This window comes from Plecotus auritus, assembly GCF_963455305.1.
Source record: "Plecotus auritus genome assembly, chromosome: 4".
NCBI lineage: Eukaryota > Metazoa > Chordata > Mammalia > Chiroptera > Vespertilionidae > Plecotus > Plecotus auritus.
In genome coordinates this window covers 106765936-106793063 of record NC_137775.1, presented here as the reverse complement: position 1 = coordinate 106793063, position 27128 = coordinate 106765936, and the positions used below count along the sequence as shown (strand labels likewise).

General features: G+C 48.5%; 1 protein-coding gene across 2 annotated transcripts; it reads left to right on the top strand.

Annotated features, from left to right (window-relative positions):
- Positions 1 to 14: 14 nt before the first annotated feature.
- NOM1 (nucleolar protein with MIF4G domain 1) lies at positions 15 to 23401 on the top strand. 2 transcript variants are annotated; one of them, XM_080663372.1, is made up of 11 exons: positions 15 to 968; positions 12128 to 12252; positions 14121 to 14316; positions 16469 to 16792; positions 18138 to 18248; positions 18961 to 19155; positions 19918 to 20039; positions 21262 to 21394; positions 22060 to 22191; positions 22466 to 22575; positions 23104 to 23401. In XM_080663372.1, exons 1-11 carry the CDS (start codon positions 24 to 26, stop codon positions 23276 to 23278), a joined length of 2568 nt encoding a protein of 855 aa, XP_080519498.1. In that variant the 5' UTR covers positions 15 to 23; the 3' UTR covers positions 23279 to 23401. The 2 variants fall into 2 exon arrangements, with proteins under 2 accessions (XP_080519498.1, XP_080519497.1); XM_080663371.1 differs by having other exon boundaries at positions 12125 to 12252.
- The last annotated feature ends 3727 nt before the right edge of the window (positions 23402 to 27128 follow it).

Here is a 27128-nt window from a genome sequence, read left to right as displayed (position 1 = left end):
GTCAGCATCGGTGCGTCCGGAAGATGGCGGCGTCCACCGGCGCGGGAGCGTCGGGCCGGGGCGGCTGCCGGCGGCGCGTGGGCCACGGGAAGCGCGGAGAAGGGCGCGGGCCTGGGGGCGGCGGGGCAGGGGCCCTGAAGCGGCTGAAACTCGCGGTGGAGGAGTTCGTGCAGGCGACCTCCGAGGGCCAGCCCTCCGGCGGCCTCGAGGGGCCCCAGGCGGAGCGGCACGCGCGTCCCGGCGGGAGGAAGAGCCGCAGGGAGCTGAGGAAGGAGAAGCGACAGCTGAGGAAGGCGCGCCGGCTCCAGAGGACAGCAGCCCCCACACGGGGCCCGGGCGGCGGACCCGGGGCGGGGAGCGGGCCCCGAGCGGAGGGCGCCGAGGGGCGGGGCGGTCGGGCCTCACGGCCGCCTCCCCGGGCCCCGACCAGGGCCGCCGTGGGCAGCACCCGGCCCTCCGCCGCTGCCAACGCCACCCGGAGACGGGCGCTTCTGGCGGCCAACGAGGAGGAGGACCGAGCGATCCGCAAACTGGAGCGCTGCCTGGGCCTGAACAAGCGCAGGAAGAAGGGAGACGCCAGCTCTGTGCCACTCAGCTTCGCCCGCGACGGACTCGACTACATCCTGGGAGCCCTGGGGTCGAGGGAGGGGAGTGGCCTGTGCGACAGCAGCAGCGAGGAGGAGGACAGACAGACAGCCCGCGAAGGCGACGTGGAGGGTGAGGCCGAGGACCAAGGCGACGTGGAGAGTGAGGCCGAGGTCGAAGGCGACGTGGGGAGCGACTCGGAGGACGGAAGCGGGGAGCAGGGCAACGAGGGCGACCAGGAGGAGGATGTGCCGGAGGAAAAGCTGAGAAAAGCAGCTGCAGAGGGGAGAGCGAAGGAGAAAGGCGGGGGAAGGCGAGTCCAGTTTGCAGAAGACGAAGAAAGGACTGAAAATTCCCCGGAGGATGTGGACGCAGCAGATCAGGTATCGTGTGAACAGTCGCTGCTCAAAGTGACGAGGACAGAGCGTGGAACACGGGACACAAGTGATGTATTTGACCTGAGAGGGTAAATCGGTTATTCTGCCTACTTTTATGTTCGTAAGTTCCCATAATGAAGAGTTAGGGAGAAAAGCTCTGTAGAGGCTTTTCATCCTGTTGTGGAGCGAAGCAAGTGAACGACCACTGGAGTCCAGACCAAAATAAAATTTAGGGAGCCTTTAATAGCTGGCGGGCAACTGCTCTCTCTCCACGCAGGGAGTCCAGAGAGTAGCCCCGACCCTTTGTGGAGGACCACTTTTAAGCACATTAACCACATCCTGTTTATGTGCTGGGAAGGGGCCATGAGACCTTATCTCAAGGCCTGGCCTGGCCTGGTGTCAGCACTGACAACTCTATCTGGGGCATAGTCCACGGTCTCTCTGGAATGGGCAAAAATTCCCACTGCAACATTCCCCACTGGTTTTATGTCCATGAGTCAAATCATTGACTCTCTTGGGTCATTGTTGGCGAGGGAGTTATATTGACCCCTGAGGACCATAAGCTTGATAGAATTAATTCTCTGCTGAATAAAGTCAGTGGGCCTGTTTATAAGATAAGGGCCCAGAATGAGGGCCAGGACTAATCTTTAGAGGGTCTGAAGAGTCCTGGACTCTCTATTTCACCTGGGCTGTCTTAAGCCAGGTGTGATGAAGCCACATAGGGATCCCGTCGACCTTGACTGCTGTGGGGGTGGTCCTTTCCAGGTAGGAGTCAGTCCTTGTGTGGCAAATTTCTTTACCCAAACAGAGTCACTAGGGTGGAAGGATGGACTGGATCAGAAGTTGGTATACATGCTTCTGGACTGCTTTCTGGGTAGACTGTAAAGCCTGTAAGAACGTGAGTAAAGATTGGTTATGGATTTCAGCTTTTCTAGATTGGGTTTGTGTGTAAGCTGGTGAGGTGGTTAGGTCAGGGTTTGGAAGAGTCACTAGAATCTGTAGAGGCCCCACTGGTTTTAGGGCAGCCTCCCGGGCTACTTCATCTGCAGCCTCGTTCCCTCTTGCTTCTGGGGAGTCCCCTTGTCTCACATAGGTAGAGATGGAAAGACTTAATTACATCTGGTAGTGCTAGTTGGCTCATCGTCCTTGCTCTGCTCATATCTGTCTAACTGCCTAATATATTACCTCAAGGATCCTGGCTCTGAATTCCTTTAGGGAAAATGGACGTTGAATTTCTTCTGTAGCTGCTTCGTGCTGAGGAGGGGCAGAGTTTTCTCTCAGAGCCAAGAGATCCTTGCTGTCTGTCAGAGGGACAATGAGGCCTGGGCACAGAAGGAGGTGGGCTTGTGACCTGGCGGAGACAAACTGTAATAAATGATCTGGTGGAAGGGAAAGAAAACCTTTCAGTTTTAATAACTTCTATTGAAATAGAATTTTTCTCCTCAAAATTACCCCCATGTTTATCAAAAGAGCCAAATCAAGACTAATTTATTGTATTTAATTTGGCCTGATTGTTTGCATAAACATAACAAGAATGGTAACTGACTACCTTTGCCAGAATTTCATGATTGAATCTTTTTTTTTTTTTTGTGGATTTTTTTTTTAATTTAAATAAATCTTTATTCAGATTATTACAATTATTTCTCCTTTTTCCCCCCATAGCTCCCCTCCACCCCTTTCCCACCCCACCTTCTGCCCTTACCTCCCCCCCACTGTCCTCATCCATAGGTGTATGATTTTTGTCCATTCTCTTCATGAACCCCCCATACCCCTTTCCCCCTTAGAATTATCAGTCCACTCCCTTTCTATGCCCCTGATTCTATTATATTCACCAGATTATTCTGCTCCTCAGGTTTTTAATTCACTTGATTTTTAGGTTCGCTTGTTGATAGATATGTATTTGTTGTTCATAATTTTCCTCTTTACTTTTTTCTTCTTCCTCTTCTTTAAGAATACCTTTCAGCATTTCATATAATACTGGTTTGGTGGTGATGAACTCCTTCAGCTTTTTCTTATCTGTGAAGCTCTTTATCTGCCCTTCAATTCTGAATGATAGCTTTGCTGGGTAGAGTAATCTTGGTTGTAGGTTCTTGCTATTCATCACATTGAAAATTTCTTGCCACTCCCGTCTGGCCTGCATAGTTTCTGTTGAGAAGTCAGCTGACAGTCGTATGGGTGCTCCCTTGTAGGTAATTAACTGTTTTTCTCTTGCTGCTTTTAATATTCTCTCTTTGTCTTTTGCTCTTGGCATTTTAATTATGATGTGTCTTGGTGTGGTCCTCTTTGGATTCCTTTTGTTTGGGGTTCTGTGGGCTTCCTGGACTTGTAAGTCTATTTCTTTCACCAGGTGGGGAAAGTTTTCGGTCATTATTTCTTCAAATAGGTTTTCAGTATCTTGCTCTCTCTCTTCTTCTGGCACCCCCATAATTCTGATGTTGGTACGCTTGAAGTTGTCCCAGAGTCTTCTTACATTATCTTCAACTTTTTGGATTTTTTTTTTGCTTTTTGCTTTTTCGGTTGAGTGTTTTTTGCTTCTTTGTATTTCAATTCTTTGACTTGATTCTTGTGTTCCTCTATTCTGTTTCTGGGTCTCTGTATAATATTTTTTATTTCAGTCAGTGTATGTTTAATTTCTAGTTGGTCCTTTTTCATATCTTCGAGGGTCTCGTTATATTTATTGGCCTTTTCTAGGATATTCTTAAAAAGTCTTATAACCGTGGTTTTGAATTCTATATCCAGTCGTTTGTTTTCCTCCATTTCTTTCGTTTGTGATCTGATTCTTTGACCCCGCATTTTCACTGCTTCCCTGAGTTGGTAAGGTAGATATTTGTGCTAGGTTTCCAATATGGCCCAGTGGGTCTGCTTCCCCAGTTAACCTGAGGTGGACACTCTTGGTGCACCCCTTTGTGGACTGTGTGTACAGCCTTGTTGTAATTAAGTCTTTATTGTTGTTGGTATCACTGGGAAGAATTGACCTCCAGGTCAGTTGGCTGTAAGGATCAGCTGTGTCTATGCTGGGAGAAGTTTGGTGCTGGAGACAGCCCTATAGGATTAGACTTGCCAAATTGCAATAGCCTCTGTGCTCAGCTTGGATGGGGTGGAGCCTCAGTCTTGGCTTCCTGTCAGCCCCGCCCCTGCGCGCACGTGCGCTTTCAGTCCTCCGCCTTCCCCAGCTCGAGTCTCCGCCTGAGAGTCCAGACTCCCCCCACAAGAGCGTGGGTCCCCAGGGGCTCGCCTGGAACCGGGGTTCACTGCAGTCAGAACTGGGGCACAGTGCCGTCAGGAGCCTCTGACTCCCCTCCACTAGGGAAAGCCCGCGGCAACATCCGCAGCCCTTTTGCGCACCGGCGCGGGCGCGCTTTCAGTCCTCCGCCTTCCCCGGCTCCCGAGTCTCCGCCCGAGAGTCCAGACTCCCCCCACAAGAGCGTGGGTCCCCAGGGGCTCGCCTGGAACTGGGGTTCACTGCAGTCAGAACTGGGGCTCAGTGCAGTCAGAATCCTCTGACTCCCCTCCACTAGGGAAAGCCTGTGGCAACCCCCGCAGCCTTTGTGCGCACCGGCTCACGCGCGCGTGTGCACTTTCAGTCCTCCGCCTTCCCCGGCTCCCGAGTCTCCGCCCGAGAGTCCAGACTCCCCCCACAAGAGCGTTGGTCCCCAGGGGCTCGCCTGGAACCGGGGTTCACTGCAGTCAGAACTGGGGCTCAGTGCATTCAGGATCCTCTGACTCCCTTCCACTAGGGAAAGCCTATGGCAACCTCCGCAGCCTTTGTGCGCACTGGCCCGCGTGCGCCTTCAGACTTCTGCCTTTCCCAGCTCGAGTCTCCGCCCGAGAGTCCAGACTCCCCCCGTAAGAGCGTGGGTCCCCAGGGGTTCGCCCGAACTGGGGTTCAGTGCAGTCAGAACTGGGGTTCAGTGCCGTCGGAGGCTTCCTTCCCCCTTCCGCCAGAGGAAGTCAGCCAGGCTCTCAGCCGCCCTTCCTCTCTGCGCGCACAAAGCCCCTTTGCCGTACCTCCAATTCTCTGTGAGCTTTTCTCCTTCCTTCTAGTTGTAGAGTTTTCACTCAGCCTGCTTTCCTGTGGTTCTGGATGGTGTCCGTTCTGTCTTTTAGTTGTAGTTTTGAAATTGTTGTGCGAGGCAGCAGTTCAGGTGTTTACCTATGCCGCCATCTTGGTTTCTCTCCATGATTGAATCTTAGTATGCCCCGTAGGGCCAGGAAGCCAAGCCATCCAGCTGCCGTCCGGCCTGCCTGCAGTATCTGCTGAGTTAGGTGAATCCCTCACCTGCAGCGACTCCACCTGGGTCCACACCCTAGGTTTTAAGGCCCATCTCAGCCCTCCTACTCATTGCACCCTAAAGTGCTTGGGGGTTCCACAGGGACACAGGCGTCCTATTGCTCCCATTCTACTCTGACCAACCGCCAGTGATGGTAGGGCATGGGCCTGACGCTCCAGTGCCAGCCATTTTCAGGGATCCCAAGAAGGATACCAGGCTTTTCCTTGGCACTCTTATTGGTTTTAAGTCTTCAGAGTTCAGACAGGGCTCTTTCAAACATGATACTCCAGTCAAAGTTTCCGGTCAATGAAACCACTATTAGAAACCAGTCTTATTGAATTTATGCAAAGAAATGTATTGCCATGATTTATTAAGCATGGCCAAATTTCAGAGGAATTATATAAGGAGAAAAATATACTGACCTGCTTTAAGATCTTCTGATTTTCCTTGTCAGTCCTTTCTAAGGATTCTTCAGAGTAATAAAACTGTTTTCAAATGACAAGGAGAAATTCAAAATGTGTCTATATTCAAGTAGACAATTATAGCTGTCCTTGTAGTAGGGTTCCCCCTACTTGACTTGTCCTTAAATTTTATATGGTCTCTGGGAGGGGTGACATGCCCTCTGAGAAAGGACTAAGGGAGCTTTATTGCTTACAGGGTCTCACAAGTCACAGGACCTCACGGGGTCTGTAATTCCTATAACAAAGGGCTGGTACTCACCACTTCCCTCTGTTCCAAACAGGCCTTCCCCGGTTTCCTAAAGTTGAGGTTTGTGCCATACCTGACATGGGTATGGCCACACAGGCCTGCAAGACAGTATACAGGCTGCCAACTGTCTTTCAATAGAGACCAAAACCAGATGGGTATTTTCCTTGCCCATTTGGGCACCTGCCCTTTTGGCAACTGCATTCAAATCTGTAAGGTTAATGCAATATTATTAACACAATGAAGTACAATATTGGCACTGTGGCCACCTTAGGTAGTCAAATCTTCTGCTACCATATATGATACATGGTAGGGCTATACAAGTATCTTAGGGAGGTGACTAAGGTCTATTCTTGACCTTCCCACACAAAGCAAAATTGTCCTTGTCTTTTTGGAGTCATGTCCATGAAGACGCAGGCATCATCTAAGTCTATTATACAGTTTTCTGCAGGCCACTGTCAGGGCTGTGCATGGTGGCCAGTTCTTCTTTCTAGCCACAAACACAGCCTGTCTAATTTCCCTAAAATTTATTCTGGCACGGGAGAAAGTTGTTTTGCTGTAAACAGGCAGCTTAACCCCTACATAACTGGGCTTGGACATCTGCCTAGAAAGCCATAATTTATAAGTTTAACATGTGGCCTTAGGTCCTTCCAACCCAACAGGGTCTCTGCCATCCCTCAGTCAGACTCCTCCTCTCTTGGAGAATCTCAAAGTCCTGAAGGCTCCCCGCTCCAGGGAGAGTGCCTTTCCTTTGCTCTTTGACTTTAAGCTGCCAGTCCAAAACAGCCAGAGTTACAGTTAGAAACAGCTTTGCATATTGCAAAGCGCTTCTGTGGCAGTGGCTTGGGTATTAGGCCCCTTGTCTTCCCGCCAGTCCCCTTTGTGGCAGAGCAGCGACCAGGCCTCTCCCAAGGGAGTGCACTGGAAGGGGATCTCAGCCCCTCCTCTTCCAGCAGCAACAGGTACTGAACCCTTTCAGTACATTTGCAAACAGGGAGCTTCCACTAGCTCTATCTGCTGCTTTTACAGATCCCGGGCCTGCTGCTCTATTCCTGGGGCTGCAGGAAGGCCAGTAGCAGTCACTGGCTTCTGGTTTAACTGCTGCAGCCAGCAAGCCAAAGGCCTAAGTCTTGTATTGCTTGTTGTAAAACACTCATTACTCACTGGGCAGCAGCGGGGTAGCTGTAGTGTCAGGTAAATGTCTGCTGTCCCCGCTTTTCTTGCTGTTGCTGCTTCTTCCAGGGCCACTGTAAGCAGCTCGGGCATCCAGCCCCCCTCACGCCCTTCTTTCACCTGGCTCTCGGGGGTTGTGTCTGCCCAGCACCCAGTTTTAAATCACCAGGGCGCCTGCAGACTTCAGCTCCATTTTTCCTCTGCTTGGCTGCTGGGAGCCTAGTAGTTGTTTTTTTCTTAGAAACCTCAATCCTTTAATGATTATTAAAAGTGAACAGTTAGCATTTTTAGATTAATTTTTATGAACACATTTAAAATGTACTTTTTCAAGAAAATATAACTAGACCTTCAGTGATAAAACCAAGAATAGGTAAAAAATATTTCTTTTTGAGAGATAGAGATTTTTAAAACTTAAACTAGTTGTCAGCCTTAAAGATATTATATCTTCAAGTTCCCTTGCTGAATATTCCACCACCGCCCAAGAAGTAATAATACGGGGCAGAAGAAGATCCACTGTGTTTTGCAAAAAAACTTGGGTCTAGCATAGTTCAGATAAGTAAGAAACCAAGGAGGCCAGCAGAGCGGGTTGTAACCTATCTTTCCCTGCTCTCCCCACCGATGCACACCCCCCCCCTTTTCTGCATTAACCATTTACTCTGTCCTTAGCAGGGGAAATAAGGCAAGTGGTCTGAGATCCTGTATAACCAGGCTTTTTACATTTAAGGATACTTTTTTCTTTCTGTAACCGTTGTTTTCCCTCATAGATTTTTACTCTAAGCCCCTAGACTCCTAGAGGATCTTAAATCCTCCTCCTTACTATTCTTGATTTCTCCGACCCCCCCAAAGAGATAAGAAAGCCATAAATAAAAGTTCTTTGCTCTTTGAAATGTCACAAATTTATACCTTCAAATTAACCCTAGGACTTCAATATTTCAATTTAATACAGCAAATTCACAAATCAGAGCAAACTGAAACCCTTACTTATACAAACATAGACAGAAATTTTTATTAGCTAAGTGGGCTGATTCCCTCTCTGACAGAGAGCAAAAGGACCAGGCAAAGGCTGGTTATCTTGCGGGGGCCTCCAAATGTGGAGCGAACGCGAGTGAACCACCACTGGAGTCCAGACCAAATTAAAATTTAGGGAGCCTTTAATAGCTGGCCGGCGACTGCTCTCTCTCCATGCAGGGAGTCCCGAGAGCAGCCCCGACCCTTTGTGCGGGACCACTTTTAAGCACATTAACCACATCCTGTTTTTGCAGAACAAGTAACCCAAGGCAAAACAGTTTTTCCTAAGCAACGTCAGGATCATGCCATTGACGACCTTGTTATTTACAGGGTCATCCTGTTCTTCAGAAAGCTGACAGTGATCTATGAAAGAAGGCTTACGTGCTGGGAAGGGGCCATGAGACCGTATCTCAAGGCCTGGCCTGGTGTCAGCACTGACAACTCTATCTGGGGCATAGTCCACGGTCTCTCTGGAATGGGCAAAAATTTCCACTCTCCAACAATCCCAGGGACTAGATGGCCAGTCCCACTGGTTGCCCTAAGAGGACATCTTCATTCTTATGTACTGCCTCGGTCTCCAACCTGGCTGTGACCCCTCCCCTGGCTTTGTTCCTAACCCCCTCTTCCCTCACCTAGCCTTTTCTTCTCCGGCTGCTCCTGGAGTGAGTCTGAAACTCTAGCACTCACTTCCATAGTCTGACTTTGAAGGTCAAGTTCACAAGCCAAGACACAGCAGTCCAGGCCTGCACACCTTCCCCTGCCCCAGCTTCACCCCCACAGGCACCTTGCAGGCAGCCAATGGAAGTCTTGCTTCCCTCTCACATCTGTGGCCCCTTAGTCACAATTTTGCCTTTTGTAGATTGTCACCTGCTGTGAACCATGGTCCAAAGATAATTAAATGAAAAGTTACACAAAGAAACATGTCATAAGTGGTTTTTTAAAATATATTATTATTGACTTCAAAGAGGAAGGGAGAGGGAGAGAGAGGTAGAAGCATCAGTGATGAGAGAGAATCATTGATTGGCTGCCTCCTGCATGCCCCACCATAGAGATCAAGCCCACAAACCAGGCATGTGCCTGACCAGGAATTGAACCATGACCTACTGGTTCATAGGTCAATGATCAACCACCACCGGGCAGTTCATAAGTTTTAAATAGTGCCATGTTCTGAGAAAGGTGATGAAATCTCATGCTGTGCTCCATCCAGGAATCATCCACACTATTTGCTACCCGCCTTTGAGTCACTGAGTAGCCATAGCATCCAAGTTTTCAGATCAGTTGTCATAGCATTGCATCGCTTGTGTTCAAATAGCCCTTACTTCACTTAATAATGGCCCTACAGTATATGCATAGTGCTTCCTTTAAGTGTAAAGGTTAGTACTATCTGCAGTTCAGGCATCGATGGACTCGGAATGGATCCCCTGCCAATAAAGGGGCCGCTGTATTTTATCATCTTCCTCTAAATATATTACTTCTGCTTGCATGGCTTTTCCTCAGTTTCTCACTGTGGTGTTTATCTAAGTGATGTCCACATCAGCATCTCTTTGACTCTTTCCATCTTAGGTAACAAGCTGCCTTGCCTTCTCTCCCTGGTATTTTTGACCCAGCCCTTTGTGAGCAGCTCCTGAGTACTGTAGTTCCTCTCTTAGAACATTATTTTTTACTATTCCTGGTTTTCTTCCCCAGGCTGTTGAGGTCATTGGCATACAGTGTGAACTAAGGGTTTCTCAAGTGTAACCGTTTCCATGTACATCAGTGCTTTCGCCAACTAGGTTTAAGTCATTAACACCAAGGGCCATGATTACTAGGTGTACCGGTTAATAATGCGGATTTTATAATCAAAGAAAACAGGATAATTTCAAGAGAAACATCAAAAGTGCTTTATTCAAAGTAATGTCCATCGCTAGCTACACATTTCCTCCATGTTTCAGGTAATTTGTGGATACCGTCCCAATAGAACTTTCCTTGTTTTGAGGCAGACCATTCAGAGACCCAATTTTCCACTTCTTTGTACATTTTGAAGTGCTGCTCAGAAAGTGCGTGTGCCATCAATTGGAACAAGTGGTCATCTGAAGGAGCAAGGGCTGGTGAATACGCCGGGTGGGTTCATACTTCCCAGGAAAGATTTTTTAACATGTCTTTTTTTTTTTTTTTTTTAATATATTTTATTGATATTTCACAGAGAGGAAGGGAGAGGGATAGAGAGCTAGAAACATCGATGAGAGAGAAACATCGATCAGCTGCCTCCTGCACACCTCCCACTGAGGATGTGCCCGCAACCAAGGTACATGCCCTTGACCGGAATCGAACCCGGGACCTTTCAGTCCGCAGGCCGACGCTCTATCCACTGAGCCAAACCGGTTTCGGCTCTTTTAACATGTCTTTAACTGGTTTTGAAGTGTGTGATGGTGCATCATCATGAAGCAAAATTACTTTGCCGTGTCTTCTGGCACATTCTGGTCGTTTCACGATCAAAGCGTGGTTCAGATTGATTATTTGTTGTCGGTATCAATTAGTATTAACAGTTTCACCTGGTTTTAGAAGCTCATAATACACCACACCTTCCTGATCCCACCAAACGCAGAGCATTGTCCTCTTTCCGAAGCGATTTGGCCTTGCAGTCGATGTTGATGGTTGACCTGGATCAACCCATGATTCTGTGCAACTGGGATTCTCAAATCCACTTTTCATCGCCAGTCACAATTCGATGCAAAAAAAGACTTTCTTTCATGCCATTGAAGCAACATTTTACTGATGCCTTTTCAGTTTTCTATTTGTCTTTCGTTCAGTTGATGTGGCACCCATTTTCCTTCCTTTAAAATCCCATTGCTTGTAAACGATCGGAAATTGTTTGCTAAGCAATGTTTAATCTTTCTGCAAGTTGTTTTTGAGTTTGACATGCATCTTCATCCAATAATGCTTGTAATAGTCGATCTTCAAACTTTTTCGGTTGACCTGGATGTTCTTTGTCTTGCACATCAAAATCATCACTTTTAAAGCGTTTAAACCAGCGTTCACAGTATCTTGAGATGGAGCATGTTCACCATAAACTTCCTGAAGTATTCAGCAGTACTTTCCTTCAAAATAAAGTAATGAATTAAAACTTCCTGCAAATGCTCTTTTTTTGTCAGGAAATTCGACATTTTTAAGCATAAAAATATCTATGATGTTAACACCTTCAGAAAATTTGACATATGAAGTCTTGAAGCTTGTTGTCAATATAACAAAATAGCATACATGTCAAATCGCATATATATCAACATACGTGTAACTCCATCTATTGAAAAAAATCCATCCGCATTATTATCTGGTATACCTGGTATAGATGTTTCCCAAAGGCTTGTCACTCGGGTGCCCAGGGAGTGTTGGCCAGTGATCACAATTTGTAATCCTTGCAGCTGATATGCTAGGAGCTAGTGAGCAGTGAATTAATTTTTATTTTATCATGTAAATTTAGATACTAGTTTTCAACAAGTTTGAAATTACCATTTTTTACTGATTTTTAGAGAGAGAGAGAAAGAAACATTAATATGATAGGGAAACATCGATGCATGCACCCTGGCCAGGGATCAAACCTGCAACCTTTTGACATATGGGACAACACTCTACCCAACTGAGCCACCTGGCCAGGGCAGTATGAAATTATTTTAGAACCCTTTCCCTCCAAAACTGGTGTTACATTTGGTGTTTGTGTGCTCTATCCCCGGAAATTAAACCTGGGTCAAGTGTAGAATATAGGGCTATATCCGCAGATCCCAGAGGGACACAGCCAGGTCGAACTACAGAGGGAAAAACAGAATGAATGGGGAAATGTGCTGACATCAGCACAAACAGTGACCCCACAGTTGCTTAGGGGCGCCCCACTGATGCTGTTGTTTAGTAAGCAGCTATAGTCAATGGTTGCAGCTATAGTCAATGGTTACAGCTCTGCCAGTTCTGGGGGTTTAATATCTAACTGAGCATAGCAGAGTCGGTGTACATTTTTGTAACTTCTGTCCTTTCTAGCAGAGTCTTTGTGAAAATGCGGGGAAGTATATCCCCCCTCGTGTGCTGCGAGCTGAGCAGACAGTGGATGCCCGGAAAAAAGAAGAGAGAGAACGGCTAAAGAAGCATGTCCAAGGCCTAATTAACAGGTAACCCCGAAACACTGTTACATTGTCACTTACAGGGAGTGTCTGTTTTCTAAAAATACAGCTAGCCTGGCCAGGATGGCTCAGTGGTTGAGCAACAACCTATGAACCAGGAGGTCACAATTCGATTCCCAGCTAGGGCACATGCCTGGGTTGCAGGCTCGATCCCTAGTGTGGGGTGTGCAGAAGGCAGCTATCAGTGATTCTCTCTCATCATTGATGTTTCTATCTGTCTCTCCCTCTCCCTTCCTCTCTGAAATCATAAAAAATGTATTTTAAAAATAAATAAATAAACAAACAAACAAACAGAAACTATCCCAGGAATTAAAACACAGTGAGGGGGCAGGACTGTGGCCACGGATTGGCTTATTTCTTTTTCTTTTTTTTACTCCTCACCTTTTCTCTTTGGTACATTGAACCTCTCAGAGTCTGAAAGCAATGCAGGTGCCCACTTGGTTATTCTGAGAAGTCCTAGAGGGGGGGCAGCAAGATTGACCCTCTTCCCTGCAGAGCGAGTTCATGATCCAAGGTGGCCCTCCAGTCAGGAGCGTGGTCCTCCATCCCAGGCTCATTCCGTGTGTGTGTGTGTGTGTGTGTGTGTGTGTGTGTGTGTGTACGTGTACCTGTGTACATACAGCTCTGCAGTGCCACCCCATGCTCAAGACAGAACAGAGCCAGCACCCATGGCTCTCCTGCTACCCCTATCGTCACCCTCCCAGCCCCCATTGCTTTTTAAAATTTTTCTTTCTGACGAAAACAAAACACTTTCCATGGTGTATCCTGAAATTCTGCTTTTTGTTGTTAATCCTCACCCAAGGATTTTTTTTTTTTTAATATATTTTATTGATATTTCACAGAGAGGAAGGAAGAGGGATAGAGAGCTAGAAACATCGATGAGAGAGAAACATCGATCAGCTGCCTCCTGCACACCTCCCTCTGGGGATGTGCCCGCAACCAAGGTACATGCCCTTGACCGGAATCGAACCTGGGACCCTTCAGTCCGCAGGCTGACGCTCTATCCACTGAGCCAAACCGGTTTCGGCCCAAGGATATTTTTTCCATTGATTTTTAGAGTGAAAGGAAGAGCGGAGGGAGGGATTGAGAGAGAGTGAGAGAGAGAGAGACATCGATGTGAGAGAGACACATTGATTGGTTGCCTCCTGTACGTGCCCCAACCAGGGCTGGGGATTGAACCTGCAACTCAGTTACGTGCCCTTGTCTGGGAATCAAACTCACAACTCTTCTGTGCTGGTACTTAAACATACCAGCCAGGGCTAAACAAGCTGTTTTAATGTTCGTTGTGAGCACAGGTGCAGTGCGCAGCTTCTGTGTGCACATGGTTCCTTCCTTCTCCACCCAGGAAATAGGGTGACCTTTCCTCATGTTTAGGAGCCCAAGATTTTCATATTGGCAGAAAAATGGGATGTTGGAATTTTTCCCACCAGCACATACTGACGTGCAAGGATGGTTCCCTTCGGGCATTGGGGCAGCGTTCCCGTGCAACATCCTCAGCACTGTCTCTGGTCTTAAGGGGGGCCCAGTGTGTCCTCCACTGGGCATGTCGGGTTAGCGTACAAGTGGAGCATCGATCTTAAGGGGGAGTCCTGTGTGTCCTTCACTGTGGCTGCATTTCAGCCGGAAAGAAAAAACTGCAGTCACAGTATTGCAGGTTCCAGAGGATTGTGTGCTCCTCGTATATGCTGGGCTGTTGTGGCAAGGTAAGCATTGTTCATGAGGCAGTGTGTCCATGAAATAGGACATGGGCATTGGTGGTATTGATAGCTTTTTGTGTTTGTTTGTTTTTAATTGACCTAAAAAGTAATTCCTAATTTGAAATGTCACTGCAGCTCTGTCTTTACAACTGTCTGCAGGTTGAGTGAGCCGAACATGGCCTCCATCAGTGGGCAGCTGGAGGAGCTGTACATGGCACACAGCAGGAAGGACATGAGCGACACCCTGACGGGCATCCTCATGAGCGCCTGCGCTCCGGGCACGGCCATGCCGGGCAGGCTGGTGATGGAGCACGTCCTCCTGGTCAGCATTCTGCACCACACAGTGGGCATCGAGGTAGGCTGCAGTGGCTCTAAGCGCTGCTTGCTGTGGCAGCCAGCCGCAGAAGGCTCAGCACAGCCTGGTCTGTGTCATATTCTAAACCACATCCAGTAAGTACTTGATTTTGGTCAACTGTTGCCTTTGTGTGGGGTTCATTCTAACATGTCTTTGTTATTTATTAGTTTATCTTCCTCTGGGCTTATGTCTCAGACTTGCCTTCATTTTCTTCGTGTTTCCTCTTGAACACTGACTTATTTCAGGAGTTCAGAAGGCAGTGGAGGTGTGATCTTACTTCTGAGGTGTTTGTACTGATCGGAAGTTGTTTTTGTTTTTTTTCATAACTAAGAAGGCCACCAGAATGTCAGGTAAAGCTGGACCCCGTGAGGAGACAGTGACAGGCCTAGGCTTGGAGCCAGCAGGCAGGCCCAGCCCTCGGTGCCGTGTCCTCGTCTGGGGCGGGGCTGCGGCAGCTTTTTCTTGTGGGGTCTCTGTCAGATGACATGTGGGGTCCTGCACAACTCTGGTGCCTAATCGGCACCGCTGAGTGTACTTGTCCCCACCCCTTTATCACCCTCCAAGTCAGTACCCCATTCCCTCCATGTGTCTGCTCCCAGGGTTATTGAAGGAAGGGGTCTACTTCCAGAGTGCAGACAAGGGGAGGCAAATGGGCGGCAAGTTGGCCATGATGCTTACTTAGCGGGTGGAGTTTCTTTTCAAGGAAGAACTTAAGGACGCCTTTGGGTCTTTGTGTGGGACAGAGTCTTAATGGTGGGTTTTGTTTCTTTACCTCTAATAGCCCTATCCCAAGAACAGGCCTGGCCTCAAAGCACCGCTGCAGGAGGCCCAGTGTGATCGAGGCTCCATGTCCTCGCTATGGGGTCCTTGCGGTCTCCCAGCAAGATACTTAGAGCAGATGTTGATTGGACCCCACTTTGCAAGTTCAGCAAAGCCAGAGGAGCTGTGTGATGTCCCAGCCCATGAGCTGGGGCAGGGGAGGGACATGCTTTGGCTCCGGGGCTAGAACTTGAGTGTATTTAATACATAACATAAATTAGACCCAGCACCCAGTGGAGGTCGCTGCCAGGTCTAATTTATGTAAAATACTGCAGAGGCTGCAGTAGAGATGGTCTGCTTGAGACCATTTCCAGCGATGGCCACGTGCAAAGTTGGTTTTTTCTTGATGTCTTCAGAATTTATTTTCTCGTTTTTTAGTTATATTTGGACATAATGTAGTAGTCATAGTATGCTCCTCAAGTTGATCTTTAGTGACGGAGCTCGAGTGAGGAGTTGACAGGTTAAACTTATTTATTAAAAATATTTTCATTGATTTCAGAGAGGAAGGGAGAGGGAGAGATGGAAACATCAATGATGAGAGAGAATCATTGATGGGCTGCCTCCTGCACACCCCCCGACTGGGGATCAAGCCCGCAACCCGGGCATATGCCCTTGACTGGAATTAAACCTGGGACCTCAGTCCGCAGGCCACCACTCTATCCACTGAGCCAAACTGTCTAGGGCTAAAGTTACTTATTAACTAAAGAACATCCCCAGCCTATCGGCACTGGCCTCTGTGGAATCATCGTTCCCTCCTGCCCATCAGGGCTTTTCACTGGAGTCTTCTAGCGTTTAGTTTTTGCACTTTGGCAATGACGTGTATATTGACTCTAACCTGTCTAGTCGAGTTCACCTGCACCCACAATTTAACCAGCCCCACTAACCTGCACCCCCGCCCCCCCAGGGTTTCCTGCTTCCACCTCCTCCTCCAGGCTCAGCCTGCGCTTCAGAATGAGTGCTGTTATCTGTGCAGCGTTGCAGACAGAGATGTGTCGTGCCACTTTTCCAAGGAACCAGATGGCTGCTGGCCAAAGCAGTCCACCTCGGTTTAGAAGCAAGAGAGTGTATTTCAGGGGAGGTTCAAGTGCTGTGACAGATTGTGCTTCGTTCACCCGTCCGTGTTGTGTATCAATACTGCACACTCAGACTGGGTTTTAAAGCATATGCCCTGTGGGAGTGTGTATCCTACCATGCGTATACTTACACATTAATTTTAAAAGTACTGACTCAGCATAAACATTTAAGCTTGTTGAAAAGAAGGATCCCTGAGAGTAACTTGCTGCCATGATTGTCAGGTGTTGGCGATGACATCTGGTCTGTTTTCTTTGTGCAGGTTGGAGCTCACTTTCTGGAGGCTGTGGTGAGGAAGTTTGATGACATCTATAAAAAGGAAAGCGAGGGCAAAGAGTGTGACAACCTGTTTACCATCATTGCCCATTTGTATAATTTCCACGTGGTACAGTCTCTCCTCATCTTCGACATTTTGAAAAAACTTATTGGAACTTTCACAGAGAAAGATATCGAACTGATCCTGTTAATGCTGAGAAATGTGGGCTTTTCCTTGAGAAAAGATGATGCTTTGTCACTTAAGGAACTAATCACAGAGACCCAGGCCAAAGCCAGTGAGGCAGGCAGCAAGTTCCAGGACCACACCAGGGTACGAGGGGTCACTCGACCTGCTTCCTAAGTGCCTAATGCTCAGAAACTGACAGCATTGGCAAGGATTAGCTCAATTGTGTGGACGTGGGTGTGGGGGGCTTGTCTATTGGTGTGGGTGGGAGGGAAGCGAGGAGTGGAGGGGGTCAGTCAGCCCAGGTTCTCAGTGTGGGCCTTCAGTGGACAGCAGCACACACAGGAGGGGACACAGGCTCAAAAGGGAAGACTGGCTAGTTTCTGAAATCCCGCAGTAACAGCCCCTGGGTTCGCTGAAAGGAGGTGTGGTCTGAGCTCTCTGAGGAGGTCCTGAGGCCATGGTTGCAAAGCTGACAGTCAGACATTGGGATTGCACGGTTGAGGGGAGGAAGAGCAGGAGGAAGGTCACAGGAGCCAGGCAGGAGTGTTCCGAAATAGAAGTTGCCCCCACATTGAATGCCCAGAGGTCAAACTTAAAACACAGAAGTCAGCGAAATAGGAAGTACACTCATGGTTGCCTAGGGCTGGGGTTTGGGGGAATTGGGGTGTGCCTGTTAATGTGTTTTGAGATTCTTTTTGAGGGGGAGGAGTGATGAAAATTCTAAAATTGTGGAGATAGTTGCACAATCCTGAATATATACTAAGCATACACTCTCATTAAGTGAATTTGTGGTATGAATTACATCAATAAAAAGCCAACATTTGCCCAACGGGCATGGCTCAGTGGTTGAGCGGCAACCTATGAACCAGGAGGTCACGGTTCGATTCCTGGTCAGGGCACATGCCCGGGTTGCAGGCTCCATCCCCAGTAAGGGGTGTGCAGGAGGCAGCATATCAATGATTCTCTCTCATCATCGATTGTTTCTATCTCTCCCTCTTTCTTCTTTGAAATCGATAAAAATGTTATTTTTTTAAAAGTCAGCATTGGAGAAATCTCAGAAAAGGGTTTCTGGGAAGTGTCTGTAGTATTTTAGCAACTTTTCTCTAAGTATAACATTTTCAATTTAAAAGTTGAAAAAGTAAAAAGGCCATGAGTGGGGAAGGGATGGCAACAGGAGGAGTGACTCGGAGCACAGGGCCAGGAGGGAGGAGCACAGGAGGGGGCATCGGTGGGAGGAGTTTGGGGCAGCGGAGCAGGAGAGGAAGCGAGGATCTGTGGGTAGTGGTCAGAGCCCAGTGGAGGTCTGTGCTAGAATCTAGTTTCTGTTAAAATACTGCAGAGGCTACAGTAGAGATAGGCTGCCTGAGACCATCTCCAGTGATGGCCATGTGCAGAGTTGGTTTATTTATTCCCAAGTTGAAAGGTCAGTTGTTTAGACAATTTGAAATGATGTTTTCTCTCTCTCTCTCTTTTCTTTTTTTTTTTTAAGATTCGGTTTATGCTGGAGACGATGTTGGCACTGAAGAACAATGACATGCGGAAGATTCCGGGTTATGACCCTGAGCCTGTAGAGAAATTGAGGAAATTGCAAAGAGCTTTGGTAAGTCACCTTGATTGTGACTGGTTTGGGCCTCCATGTGGACGTGAGCCCACCATGGAAGGCTGGGAGCTGGGAGTCAGGTGCCTGGCCTGGTCAGCAGGAGTTTGTGAGGTGAGAGCCTGTGAGTGGCCCTTGTGCAGGGAGTCCCTGGGCGTTAAGCATTCCCGAGACTGAGCCTGTGGTACTGGACTCGCCTGCACATCAGAATCACAATAGAACCTTCTGATGACTTTGGAAGAGGGCCCCATCAGGACCAGAGGTGTTTCAGCACGGAGGAGGGGGGCTTGTCTATTTAATTTACGCTCCCTGGGTATTTTTTACATGAGACCCAGTCAGGGCGAGTCTCTGCCCTTTCTTTAGTCAGATCCAGAACCACTGACTCAGCCAACTCCAGGCCCCTCTAGGCTGCGTTCCCACCACCAGCCAGATGGAGCTTCCCTGTGGCCTGAGCCTAAGCCTCTTGCTCTGCTGTGACAACGTTCCAGAGACAGTGGGCTGGGGGGATGGGCCCGCAGACCTCAGACACAGATCCTGGGAGAGTGCCTCTCACTTGGCATTATTCCACATGGTGACGTCCCAGTTGTCAGTGACTCATCACAGTGTGCACGCAGCAGAAATGCCATTGTCAAAAACAGAGGAGGGTGGGGAGAGGGGGGAGGTAGACAGACTGGTCCATCTGAAGCGTTTGACCAGCTCCTTTTCCTTCCGTTAGGTGCGTGGTGCCGGCTCGGGCACAGAATCTCAGCTGCGCGTGTCCTGGGACAGCGTCCTGAATGCCGAGCAGACTGGGCGCTGGTGGATCGTGGGGTCGGCCTGGAGTGGGGCCCCAATGATCGACAGCAGTCAGCAGAAGGCCCTGCAGAAGCCACTTGCAGGCACAGTACGCACCCGTGCTCACCGCTACCAGGCATGTTGCTGTGTCCCCACGGCACCTCCCAGGCTCCACTGGAGTGGCCGCCTTCCTCTTTGTTGGATTATTGAGATGGGCAGCCATGGCTTATTTGCAGACCTTGTAGAATTGGTGCTGTTTTGTGATACAATTTAATTCAGTTTCTGTTGTTACTTTTTAAGGGATTTGTTTCAAGTGCCAAAACATGTTACATGAAAGAGTTATAAGCTGACTGGATGAGGGCACAGACCATTAGAACACTTTTGCAGACAGACCCGCTCTTGAGACAGACACATTGCTTCCCCGGAAATGGGGCCGCTGGGCACTAACCCAGAATTCAGATGGGCAAAATTCTGTGCACTTCTTTGTGCTTTATACTAACTGAAGTCCACATGTTCTTCAGTTTCTTTTTCCCCCTGAAGCCCTTTTTCTGTCCCAGGATCCCACATCACGCGGCTCTTCTGCTATGACCACTCACCTGTCTTGTCTCCTTGTTGCTCAGGCTGACTGGCCTGCCCCGTGGGAGTCTCCCACGTCCGGTGTGTTCTCGCCTGGCCTCACTTGGTCCTTCCTTGTGTGTTTTCTTCCTGGGGAGTTGCCCAAGAATAAAGATGTTGCATTTACATACACATGCCTACAGTTTACAGTTATGCTTAGGGCAAGCCACAGAATCGTACATGTTATTTTTTAGAAACCTAACTCTAGCGACTGCAGCTAAACCACAGTCACAGATCTCATTAAAACTTGTGTGACCCACATCTCAATCGTTCCCCCTTTCAGGTTAGCGCCAAGATGCTGGAACTCGCCCGAAAGCAGAGAATGAACACCGACGTCAGGAGAAACATATTTTGTACGATTATGACCAGTGAAGATTTCTTGGATGCATTTGAGAAGCTTCTAAAGTAAGCACTTGTGTGAACGCTTGGCCCACCTGAACAGATGTTGAGGGAGTAAGAGGAGCTGAGGTTGCATCTGGGGTTAGGCTGCTGGGCTGGCCTGCTCCTCATCTGGACCCAGCGTCTGGGCTCAGCAACCTTGCTCTTACCCACTGGCCGCTAGTACTTCCAGGTTATAATACATTTTCATTAAAACTTAGGTGAGCTCTGGCAGGTGTTGCTAAGTGGTTTAGAGCATCAGCCTGAGCACCAAAGGTGTAGGGCAGTGGTCGGCAAACTCATTAGTCAGCAGAGCCAAATATCAACAGTACAACGATTGAAATTTCTTTTGAGAGCCAAATTTTTTAAACTTAAACTTCTTCTAACGCCACTTCTTCAAAATAGACTTGCCCAGGCTGTGGTATTTTGTGGAAGAGCCACACTCAAGGGGCCACAATGTGGCTCGCAAGCCGCAGTTTGCCGACCACGGGTCTAGGGTTTGGTTCCCTGTCAAGGGCACGTACCTGGTTGGGGTGCGTGTGGGAGGCAACCAATCGATGTGTTTCTCTACCTCTCCCTCCCTTCCTCCCTTTTACTCTCTCTAAAAATAAATGAAAAAATGTATCCTCAGGTGAGGATTAATTAAAAATTTTTTTTAGGTGACCAGCTGGCAGTTCTCAGTGGCTGCTGGTTGTCATGAATTGCTTAAAATCTCCAGATTAAAGGTCTTTTTAATTTTAATTTAAAATGGTCTGGTATCATTTCTGTAATTAGTTGCAGTAAGATTTTAAAAGTGCCTGTACAAGGTACTCCTAAAGAGAGTGATAGTAATTTTCCTTATTTGCTTCAAATTCAGAAGGAAATAGAGGGAAATAGTACAGGACTAGACACTTGTGTGAACTCAGCCCTGCACTGGAAGGAAGCGTGTGTCTGTGGGAAGTCCGGACGATGGCAGGAACCTGACGATGAGGCTCACGGTCTCGTGCTCGTCCTGTTTCTTGTCCCTCAGGAACCAGTGACAGGCCTTTGTAGGTGGCACAAGATTCACCAATCGGTGTCGACTCCATGGTCACCAAGGCCAGGGAGGGTGGGCACAGGACCCGGCCTGTCACTCCTGCCTTGTTACCCCACCTCTGCTCCACTCCCTTTTAACCAAACTGCCAGAGAGGTGTGGCCCTGGAAAGGTCTCTGCCTGAAACCTGTTCAGATTTAGAATTGAAATGTCCCCATTGCTGTTGGTGTTTTGTAGGCTTGGGCTTAAGGATCAGCAGGAAAGGGAAATAGTTCACGTTCTCATGGATTGCTGCCTGCAGGAGAAAATGTACAACCCTTTCTACGCCTTCCTGGCCGGCAAGTTCTGCGACTATGAGAGGAGGTTCCAGGTAACTTGTTAGAAGGCCGACAGGTCCCTGCGCTCCGCTGTCCTCTAAGCATTCTGTCAGGCTCGGCCCACCCCAGGTGGTGTCTGAGTCAGGTCACGGGGAGAGTAGCTGACCACAACCGAAGCCCTGTCCGCCATATCACCTTTCTGGTCACAGGTGAGGGACTGTCACAGCCCAGTAACCGCGAAGTGCCTCTGATGCCGCACCAAACTGTCCTTTTCCAGCGTTCCTGCTGCCTTGATGGGCATTGTGTGGCTGTCTGCTGTCACCTACTGTGCATCAGAAAGGACAGTGGAGTTGTCCTCAGTCTTGATTTTTAAGATACTACAAATGAGTAGATAAGCAGAGTATCTTTAGATTGTATTCCTTTTTTTTTTTAAGTATACTTTTATTGATTTCAGAGAGGCGGGGAGAGGGAGAGAGAGATAGAAGCATCAATGATGAGAGAAAGTCATTGATCGGCTGCCTCCTGCACGCCCCCCACTAGGAATTGAACCCGCAACCTGGGCATGTGCCCAGACCAGAATTGAACCCAGGACCCTTCAGTCCACAGGCCTGCGCTCTATCCACTGAGCCAAACCGGCAATGGCTAGCTAGATCGTATTCTTAATCATTTGTTCTAATAACTTGTTGCGTTTAAACTTTTCTTCTTCTCCTTACGTTAGATGACATTCCAGTTCAGCATATGGGACAAATTTCGAGACTTAGAGAACTTACCAGCCACCAACTTCTCCAATTTGGTTTATCTGGTGGCTCACTTGTTGAAGACAAAATCACTCCCACTTTCCATTTTAAAGGTTTGTGTAATAGATGAAACTACTGAAAGCAGTGAAAATGATGACAGTTGTTTATATTTGGTGCTTTAAAATTGTGCTTGTGCTTTCAGCTCACTCAAGTCTAGAAATTAAGTGCCTGCTGGACCCCCACCAGCAGTGCGAAGGCTTTCCGTCATTTTATAAAGCTAGACATATTCTTGTCTAAGGGAGGGTTATTTTTTACTCTACTTAGAAATTGTTGAAAAAGTTGACTATATCCATGTAACTTTATTTTTCTTTCTATCCTGACTATTAGGTGATTGAATTCAGTGAATTGGATAAACCCCGAGTCCACTTTTTACGAGAAGTGTTACATGTGCTGTTGATGGGAACAGAAGCTGAAGATGTCTGTTTCATTTTTGCAAGGTATGGTCCCAGCCGTGCTGGCACATCATGGGAAAGAGGAGGGGCTGTTCCCACTCACACGTCTCTCGTAAAAGCAAGGTGGTTGTATGGGCGTCTACTTAAGTCCATTCCCGTTTTAGTTTTAAGCTAGTACAGTATGTTATACATTTGATTTCGGGAACAGGAAACCTGCCTGATAGCAAACCAATAATGATTTCTTGTAAATAGGATATGTTAAATTCCTCATTGCAAATTCTTTTTATTTTTTAGAGAGGAAAGGAGGCAGGGAGGGAGAGAAACATGGATCAGTTGCCTCCCACATGTGCCCCAACTGGGGATTGAACCCACAACCTAGGTATGTGCCCTGACCAGGAATCAAACCTGCCACCTTTTGGTGTATGGGACCGACGCTCCAACCAACTGAGCCACATAGGCCTGGGCAAGAGTTCTCTTTGGAAAAGAAATCGTTTCTTCTCTCCATCCAAGACTTCTAGAATGGAGAGCCAGGTAGACGACTCGTGCCTGACAGTTTGTACGATTTCTTTCCAGGGTGTCCGACAACCCAAAGCTGGGTGTGCTGCGCGAAGGTTTGAAGCTCTTCATCAGCCACTTCTTGCTGAAGGGCTCGCGGGCGCACCGCAGTGCCGAGGAGGCTGGTGCGCTGCGGGAGAAAGCCGAGCTCGCCACCAAGGCCTTGCAAGGAAGGCCTTTGCTGAGAATGTAGGGGCCTATCTGCCAGGCGCCCTTTTTAACCCAAATGCCTGTTACTCTGCTGACTGTAAAAGCTGGGGAGAGCCATATCATGGTCTGTTGTATTTACAGTATTATATTTTGAGATAATTTTTGATCCAAGGTTATATTGAGTGTGTTGTAAACCAGTTTTGTCAGGGCTTGCGCACGTGTGCGTGCGTGTGTGTGTGTGTGTGTAGGAGGCATGGGCAGACACACTGGATAGTGTTCTCTGAGTCACAAGACTGGGGTGAGTGTGCAAGTGGGCACTTGTGTGATTCTTGTTTTTTCATAGATAAGATGGGCCACTAGAGGGTGTAGTTATAAAGAAATTGACATGTTTTTTATCTTTCTAAACATATTAGGAAAAGTTCAGAAGCCATCAGTTAAATATGGTGCCTGATACGTAATTGATTACTCTAAGTATCTGGAATGCAGGTGTTCCAGAACAGTGAACCGAGGAAATGTCGGTGCCGTGTAGTGTGTGTGGGTTGTTCGTGTGATGCCTCTGAAGCTGTGACTCGGTGCGGCACGTGCTCCCTGTCCATGTTGACCACTTACACCCATCGATTCCAGGTCGTGATGCACTTTTCTAAACAGCATTGAGGAACTTCCTGGGGCTGCCTGTTGATACACATACTGACTGTGAAGAGGCATGTCTTCGTGCCTGCGGCCTGCCACAGAGTCACTCTTAGAATGTGCTTTCCTTTTAAATGGGGAGGCTCGCTTTAAATGTCACCCTGAAGACCTCTGTTTCATTTTTGCAAGGTGACTTGTTGCAAAAAAGTCACCAAGACTTGTGTCACATGACTTTGTATACGATACATACCCACAAACCCTACAGTGTGCTGTCCTTCCACATGGCCGCCTTGGAAAGCTGCCGGACCTGAGGGAGGCCCCTCCTGGTCAGACTCCCCTTTGCCACACACTATCAAATAGTGTCAGCAGCTTGTGACTAGAAACACAATGTGCAGTCCCAAGTGTCTCCACGTGTCTCTAAACTAACGGGCTAAGTTTCTTTTGTTGTTTTTAAATTTTACTTTATTGTGGTAAGAACTCTTTTTAAAATATACTTTTATTGATTTCAGAGAGAAAGGGAGAGGGAGAGAGAGAGAGAAGCATCAGTGATGAGAGAAAATCATTGATTGACTGCCTCTTGCACGCCCCACACTGGGGATTTAACCCGCAACCCAGGCATGTGCACTTGACCAGAATCGAACCCGGGACCCTTCTGTCTGCAGGCCAATGCTCTATCCACTGAGCCAAACTGGCCAGGGCATGGGCTAAGTTTTGAAACGTGGAGAACTCAGTTCCGGGTTAGCTATAACGCCTCTCGGACATGGCTGCTCCTCCTGCTCCGAGTCTCCCAGTGGGCTCCGAACTTTGACAACAAAGAAGGCTGAGGTGTCGAGTGTGCTGGAGCCTGCACTTCATTCAGGGGCTTTTCAACAAGAAACGTCTGCCAGGTGGTGGTCAGGGTGCGAGCAGTGCCACTCGCAGGGCAGGGGCTGGGATGTCCGTCAGCACTTCCTCAAGAAGTAAGTCCACTTAGAGGCAGACCTTTCGCTCTGATGCAGGCTCCTGACCACCCCCTCATCGTCTCTGCCCTATTGCTCCAGGGGGCTGGCTCTTGACCCCTCTCACCAGGCAGTTCACAGTCTGGTGGTTCCTGCGACTTTCCAGGTCAGCAGTGCTGCCCGTGGCTCAGCAGTGGGGAGAGTGAAGATTTTTAGAGACATCCTGATGGGTTCGCATCAGGAGGTGGTACCTTTAAATGAAGAGGTTGAGGGGGGCGGACAGGAGTTTGGAAAGCTTGGTGGTGCTTTTGTCAACATCCGCATCTGGATCCGTGGAGCCTGCAGAGGTCGGGGTTGAGGTGCAGCCCTCCCAGCTCTAGGTGCAATCTAAGTGCCTGGAGGAGAGTTTTGGGGGGAAGGAAGGCAGCTCTGACCTTGAGACAGCGGAGCCATGAAAGGGGCTGGAAACGGACATGAACTTGGCTTTGGGGATCGTGTAGCATCTGCTCCAAGACACGCCCTGGCTCTGCAGCTATAACCGTGGAGGCAGCTCCACGCTGGGAGCCTCTGGAGAGCCTCATACCTGAACACAAAGGGTGCAGGCTGTGTGCACAGTGGGTCCGGGGGAGTCACGAAAGGTTGGTGCAACGGGTTGTCTTGGGGAAGTGAGACTGGCCTGGGAATGGGAGCTTCACCTTTTCTCAGCCTGACACTTCGTGTCGGATGCTGCACGAACGGGTGATGGGAGGGGAGTTCACAGGTGACATTTATGGTGAGACCTGGATAATGATGAAAAATGGTGTTTGCATGATAAGATGATGACAGGAAACGTGGGGGCCAGCTTTGCATGTTCTAAGGTGCCTTCGGGAACACCAAGGCTTGTGCATTAGAAAACAATGTGTCCTGTGTCCAGGGGCCCTGGAGCCTAGCGATTTGACCTTGAGCGTGTCCAAGCGAGGATGTATGAGCTGGCCTCCCGCGGGTTATCAGGTCCACGCTTTCCCACTCTGAGGTGTCTGACGAATACTGACGACCCCTTATAGTCTCTGCTCTATTCTTGCTCCAGAGGCCGGCTCTTGACCCCTCTCACCTCCCATGTCCATCTGCCCGGGCCGCCTCTCCTGGCTTCGTGCCCCTCACAAAGCGGAATGAAATACAGACTCTGGCCCAAGTAAAAGTGGTTGAAGAGGTTTTAAAATGATCCTCTATGGAGACTTGGTGGAATATTCCTTTCATTCTACTTGTCAGCATTGTTTCCAGAGAAAGGGCAAATTCTTCCTTTCTTTGCCAATTGCTAACAGTTGCCACGCTTACTTTTTCTCTGTGTGTGCAGACACATGCACCTGAACACACGTTTTGGCTGTAATTACCAGAAAGTAGAGATGGTGACACCGAATTCCTGAACCATTGGCCTGTGTCTCCTGAGGCAGGACACGCTCCCATGACTCAGTGCCATCATCTCCCTGAGGACACCAGCACTCGCTGCCCCGTCGGCAGACAGGCCAGGTTCACGCTACCCCTTGTTCCAAAGTCAATTTTCTATAGCTGTTTCCCCTGGATAGAATACCACCAAGCTTCAAACATGCCATTTCCTTGCTGTTTCTCTTTAATACAGAACCCCCCACCCACTCCCTGGTTCTTAGCGTTCCTCACGCAAGTTTCTGAGCAGTGCTGGCCACTGGCCCGTGATCCCTGGGTGTGGGCGAGCCTTGAGTGTGTGGTGAGCTGCGGAGTAAGCACGCCTGGGAGAGCTCAGGGTTGGGGATCAAGTACTTCGTCCAGTGAGGCTGCCGGGCTTCTCCACCGTAAAGGCACCTTTTGACCTTTTGTCATTCTTGATTTTGTGTTTTTAGGAATAGTTTGCATTTTATTGTTTTTTAGAGAGGGAGGGAGATAGAAACATTGATAAGAGAGAGAAACATGGATAGGCTGCCTCCTGCGCGCCCCCTACTGGGGATGGAGCCTAAAACCGGGCAAGTGCCCTGACAAGGAATTGAACCAGCAACCTCTTGGTGAACGGGATGATGCCCAACCACTGAGCAACAGTGGCCAGGCTGCCTTTGTCATTTTTAAGGGAAATTAACCACCAAGAGTTCAGGACATTTTACAAGGGGGAAAATGTGGATTTCCTATTCTCCACCAATATATTCCCTGTGGTTCAGGTACCCATGACAATCCTGCCAGTCAGTCATTGCTGGTGGTTGCCAATGCTTTTCTCATTCCGCCGCTTCTCCATTGTTAGCTGCATTCTTCTTTAAAAACGCTCCTTCCTGTGTCCCTCTCCGCTTTTCCCGGGAAAGACCAAACTAGCCACGTTTAGACGGCCAG